General features: G+C 41.1%; 1 protein-coding gene and 1 pseudogene across 1 annotated transcript; both read right to left on the reverse strand.

Annotated features, from left to right (window-relative positions):
* Nucleotides 1-1,210: 1,210 nt before the first annotated feature.
* LOC117543205 (SH3 domain-binding protein 5-like) lies at nucleotides 1,211-3,364 on the reverse strand. The gene is made up of 3 exons (XM_034211325.1): nucleotides 2,814-3,364; nucleotides 1,805-1,867; nucleotides 1,211-1,390 (listed from the first exon to the last, which is right to left on the reverse strand). Exons 1-3 carry the CDS (start codon nucleotides 3,048-3,050, stop codon nucleotides 1,211-1,213), a joined length of 480 nt encoding a protein of 159 aa, XP_034067216.1. The 5' UTR covers nucleotides 3,051-3,364.
* A 1,185-nt stretch (nucleotides 3,365-4,549) lies between these two features.
* Nucleotides 4,550-6,138, reverse strand: LOC117543313 (annotated as a pseudogene).

Below are 6,138 nucleotides of genomic sequence, written 5' to 3' on the forward strand. Positions count from 1 at the left end.
CCCAACAGCCAATCACAATAATACCTGCAATGCAGTGAACCAATCACCTTTGAGGGGGGGAAAACCTATCGTGATTAAACACTATCCAGTGTTTCCCCTACCATTGTCTTGGAGGGGCACTGCGAGCCGCCAACGGAGCCCCGCGCCCCCCCTGAAATTCAAGGTGTTATTTATATACTTTTAAAAAATATATATAGCATCAAATTGCAAATAATCTATAACTACTGTCACTTTTCACATTGAACATGTGCTCTTTTATTAAATAACTAAACGCTTTCATTTTAATTGTGGGGTTTAGTGTTTTGACCCTAAGAAACACTGATGCATTAATCAATAACAATAATCCACAGCTCCTCTCTCTGCTCCAGAGGATTTTAAAATATATCCCAATGCCACAAAAATGAATCAGTGACGTGGTTGAAATCTGTCTCCAGAAAACAAAAACTGAAACAAGCGTATCAGTGACTGTGTGTTTGATGTGGCTCCTTGCAGTAACATAGAAAACATGTGGCTCTTAACCTCTGACTGGTTGGCCACCCCTGATCTAGTGTATTCATCATTTTCCTACACATTTATTCACTGGTGTCTCTAACCTGCAAGTTGCTCTTTAAAAAAGGTAAACAACAGCATGTTCAGGCACAATATTCTTTTTTAGTTATGTCAACTTTTGCATTTCAATAAAGGACACTTCGTTTCAGAGGTTCTTTAAAGGTCCCCTACCTTACTGCTTTTCATCAATATATTATAGGTCTCAGATATATACAAAACATTTCCCTGAAGTGTTTGGCTCCAAATACCAAACAGATCATGCATTGCAGCATCCCATAATCCCCTCTGTTTCAGCCCTGTTTCAAAAGTGCTGATTCTCTGTCTGTTACTTTAGATGAAAATAAGGAGCCCCTCCCCACGCCCCTCTGAGAGATAATTGGTTAAAAAGAACACAATGGTGCTCTAGGAGGAGATGCATGTGATAAGGTCGGGGGGTTACCTTGGTTGGTGATTGGCTAATGGTTACACAAGCCAAAACATCGTTATGACATCATAAAGTGGCCATAATCTGATCAGCTCATTTTCAGACAGGTTTTTATATAAATGGATCAGGACAAAAAGAGAGAGAATATTTGTTCCTGAAACTTTAAGCATCTCTTTACACAGAGGGGACACATGTATAAAAGACATAAAAAAGTGGATTTTGCATAATAGGTGACCTTTAAGGAATACATAGTCCAGTTTCCCAGTGTGTGTGTGTGTGTGTGTGTACCTCTTTGGCAAGGCGGCGAGCTTCATAGTAGGGTCTCGCTTTCTCTATGCAGCCACCAAGCTGAGAGCTGTGAGCATTTAGCTTCCTGGCAGACTCGGTGAGGATTTTCCGGTACCCTGATCTAGCATCCTGGATGGTTAATGCATGAAAATAACAAGATTAGATTTACCTGAATGGAATGACTGATTAGATTCCACAGAGGAGTATGACTGCCGGTGTGCAATCAATTCACTTGGGCATTAAACCATTCAACATTTTCCATTTTAAGAGTTCTGACTTTTCCCAACCTTATTTTAAAAGATATTAAAACTAAATTGTCATTTTGATGAACACTGTCTGGGTAGACTAATAAAATATTCAACAACAAAGACATTCAGAGATTCTAACTAATCCTACGGTGGTAGATTTCATATTTCTCATGAGTTTTGTTTAGTGAAAATCAAAGTGTTTTTATTCAAACTGTTTTCCATATTTTTCAGCCATTTATAGAAAGACTGAACAAGCGCCCCTAATTAGGGGGTAGAAATCTGCATTTTTACTTACATCCAACTGAAGCTCCAGTCTGTTAATTTCTGCACTGGCTTCATTAAGATGCTCCAACTCATCCTGTGGGAAAAAGAAAAAAATATGTGCTGCTTTAGGCTCCAATGTATTAACCACTAGGGAATATAAATGGCTTAATCCTCCAACACATACAGTCTAGACTAAATTAGCTCCGGTTTATACATCATGTTTTATCATCACATTTAAATGTAACAACACTGATTTTATTTTTAATTTAAATGTAATGCAGGGGAGACACAAACAGGGAATTAAATTAACTTCACAGGTATGTTACGATTGGATATGTCGGCGCAATTGAATGACAGTCAGATAATCTTGATCTGACAACCAGATTTGCACGGATTATGGATTTAACAAAGGAAAGTCTGTGAACACTGAGATACATTTAAACAGGTTTAAATATTAAACATACTTAAATTCCTTTCTGTTGTTCTTAATCCTCGTTTTCAGTCATTGCACAGTATTGCATTTGAAATAACTATCTGTAGTGGTTGTTTGTCAAATGCCAGTGGCTTTATTGGCACTGCAATGGGAAGTGTGTTTGTAGCAGCATTCAAACAAAGCATTGCACATAATGTGAAAATGAATGAGTAAAGATTAAACAAATGTAAAAATCACAAAATAGCACACAAAAAAAGACAGAAATGAACAGTAAAATATATACATATTGACCATTGACATTTTTAAAAGCCTAACCAGGGACAAGGTCTACAAATTATCTACGTATAAAATAGCCTTTACAGGCCTACACAATGCGTAGCTTGCACTGGATTTAAATGTTAGTGACAAGAGATGCTTATTTCAGACCCAGAGCTAACACCCTTTTTTCTACCTGTGTTCCTTGCTTATTCTCTTGCTGCTATGACAACGGAATTTCCCAACGGGGATTAATAAAGGTCCATATTTTCTTGTCTTAACTACACCCTGGCTGATTCCTATGTAAATATAGTTAAAAACACCGCACACAGACACACCAGGTTCTCCATACCTTGATCCTGGGGTCCAGTTTTTCCTCATAGGGGCTGTGTAATTGCTCCCCCACTCCTTTTTGTTTTTCGGTTTCCCCTTCCTCGCAGGTGTCTCTGGTCGAGGTCTCTATAGTTGTCCCATTAGTTTCGGGAGTTTTGACCTCCTCGGGCCCACCGGGACACCCCTCCTCCCTCCAGTCCCCGGTGTCTGACTCCCCGGACCCGGCGGGGCTCTCTCGCAAGTCGCCTGGCTCCATTCCAGGCCACACCGTTTCGCTAGCTAAGATTGCTTCCTGGTGGCTATACCACTAAATGCCAGGCCCTGTTAACAAGGGTTGTGTTATTCAGAACGGGTACATAAGAAACCAATTCCAGTGTAGGCGAATGTTGCGATCGGCCATATCACGGCACACCGAAACACGAACAGCTAGCCTAGCACGCTAGTAGGTTAACACTGCCAGTCAGGATATAACGGTTACTTTACAGCAAATAGTTGAGAACAAACGGCTAGCATGAGATGAAAAGTAAGAGGAGGCCCATCAGTATGTTCCCCCATTACATGAGGTGTGTCGTCCATCTCTACCGGTTCTTCATTACTTTAGGTAGGCTAGCTAGCTAGCGGTTTCGGTCTCACATCATCATTAGAAATGAAGTAAACACTGAACAGAGGGAACCTAACGGACGCGCGTATCAAGTTTTGGCCACGTCGGCGCCCGTAGAGAGACACACACGCACACACACAAATGCTGAAACTAATTCCTGTGTTATGGAAATGTCTACACGTAAATTGTGGCAAGATATTTGTAGATGTCTTGGATAAGATCTGTACATTTGAACTTTAATAATATTTTCTAATCTACATTCATACACCTACATTTTCTTTTAAAAGATCCTCACGTTTTAGGTTCTGGAAGAAAGAAATATAACTATGTGGGCCTCTTCACACAATAACAAATTATGAATTGAAAAATATAAAACGGTAAGACTTTGCCCCGTGGTAACTTTTTAAAGCTTAATTGCTCTATAATGTATTCACTTAACAAGTAAAATATATTTTCCCATTTTGTTCTCTATATGTTTGCACTCTTTCTACAGTTTTATCTTATCTCAATATGAAAGGAAAACACTGTATTCTTTCTGCTAACTCAATTTAACAACTTATTAAAAGGCAAAATAGTAAATTGGGTTTTTTTATTCCAAAAATATACAAACACAGGTAACAAACCTGTAAGGTGTAATACATTGGAGAATCATTCAAGAAAATCAATTGACTAACTGATTTTCATATAAGACACAAAAATGAGAGTCAAATGTTAGATTATACTGCAGCTTTGACCAGTCACCAACAACCATACCACAGATTATATTTTCATATTCGTAACAGACATAAACAAGTCATATAGGCTACCATAAATTGCAAATAATTTAAAACAATAGTGGCATACTAGTTGATTGCATTGAATGCATTAATGAGTGTCATTGCACATTTAGGAGCATATAAAATAGATCTCTTGTGAATTACTGCAGGCTCGTCTAAGGCTGTATCCTACACTGTAAGAAATGTGTTTTCGTATAATGAAAAAGACCTGAGTAGCATTGGCAATAACCCCAACACCAAAAAGGGGAGACATTCATTCTGCATCATCACAGATAATAATCAAAAGTATATATAATTACACATCAAACATAAACATTAGAGACATTAGTCTTTGGTCTGTAATGCTTCTCACTCAGACATTCAGAGATCACAAAAAGCTAATACGCATAAATGGATCATCAGCTCCAGCTGGGATCATACTTGGTCCATCCCGGAGGAGGAGCCAAGTAGATCCTTCGTCCTTTTGAGATGAAACTGACGACCCCTCTGTATCCTGTCCTTGGCACTCCAGACTTCAAGTCATCCATCACTCCCAGGTTTTTGGCCAGAATTTTGAAGCTGTCCTTACTCGAGTATTGAAGGCGGTAAGGCCCAGTTCTTTTAGCTGCCCCTGCTTGACATCTTCATATGTAACTACAGGAGCTCTGTAAACTTCCTTCTCAAATGTTCTCTGTACTTCTCCTCCTTTAAGTAACTCAGGTCTAACTTGGTGAAAGGCACAAATTCGGTGTTCAGTTTAATGTATCGCAGGTATTTGTCATAGAACTGACCCAGACTGACTCCTTTCCGGCCAAAGGTTAAAGTTCGTGAGATCTCCGGGCGTATACAGGCACGGCCTCTGCGCTGCTCTGGCTGACGCATCCAGTCATCCAGAATGACGCGGGCCACTTTGGCTCCAGCTCTTCCCACATCTCCCTGAGGAGCATCCAGCCCAGACCGGGAAAGAAGTCTGTCCTGTAGAGAAGGTTGGCGCTGCCTGGATCCACGTAGCCATCCCGGCCATTGTCATTCCAGGCCGACACACACCACAGAGTGGGGTCAGATTTTAGGAGTGGCAGCAAGGCTTGGAAGTACTCAAAGAAGTCTGGCGCCACCTAGAGTAGGAGATGAACAATTTAATGTCAGTGTAACATGCACTGTCAACAAGTGAAATCATCTGCTGTAAAGATATGCAACTTGATAGCTGTCAAAATAGAACATATACTCGTTTTTTTAATATTGATATATGAAATAATTAACATTGTAATGTCACTATGAGCTTCTAAATTAACTGAAGCAATTGTAGGCACTAATTGATGATATGATTACCTCCAAGTCATCCTCTACAACCACAGCAGAGGAATGAGAGAGGGTCTTGAACACTTGGTTTGAGAGCCCAGCGGTAATGCCTGGAGATTTTGTAGTAACCCTGGAACTTCTTGTGCTCTGGTCGCACAGCGATATATCTGACAAGACCGGCTGTTTCAGATGGATCACTTGATTTCCATAAGAACGGATCACCTCAGCAGTTTCAGCGTGCCCACAGTCCTGACTCACGATGATTGGGAAAAGTTCTGCGGAAGGACGGAGCTCCAGGAGTTTGTCCAAGCAGCGCCTCACGGTGACCCTGTTACAGGCGATTACCAGGATAGGTATCACAAGCTGGGGCGGGACGACTACTTTTGGTGCGTTTTGTTTGACGGATCCCACAGGGACTGCTGATTCTTGATCTGAAGCAGGATTTTTCTCTGCATTTCCAGCTCTGCTTCGAACGTGTCTGCCATTCGGAGCACATCTCCACCATATCATTGGTGGGCCTTTCAGCCACTTCTCTCTTCCCCTGGCCATGCTCCTCAGTCTGGCCCGATGGGGGTCTGCCCCACAGCAGAAGTACAAGTATGGCGTTCCAGGTGATAAACAGGAACGTACCACAAAGAATGAGAGAGCCTCGCTTGCGGATCATGGCACAGAAACTCAGAGGGAGGGAG

This window comes from Gymnodraco acuticeps, unplaced genomic scaffold (assembly GCF_902827175.1).
Source record: "Gymnodraco acuticeps unplaced genomic scaffold, fGymAcu1.1, whole genome shotgun sequence".
In the NCBI taxonomy this organism is placed as follows: domain Eukaryota; kingdom Metazoa; phylum Chordata; class Actinopteri; order Perciformes; family Bathydraconidae; genus Gymnodraco; species Gymnodraco acuticeps.

Excerpts from the sequence above, each read along its gene's own strand:
- LOC117543205 (XM_034211325.1), bottom strand. The coding sequence starts at position 3,050 with ATGGAGCCAGGCGACTTGCGAGAGAGCCCCGCCGGGTCCGGGGAGTCA. Across the intron at positions 1,868-2,813 it reads AACTGGACCCCAGGATCAAG|GATGAGTTGGAGCATCTTAA; the intron begins GTATGGAGAACC and ends TTTTTCCCACAG. Across the intron at positions 1,391-1,804 it reads GACTGGAGCTTCAGTTGGAT|GATGCTAGATCAGGGTACCG; the intron begins GTAAGTAAAAAT and ends TTAACCATCCAG.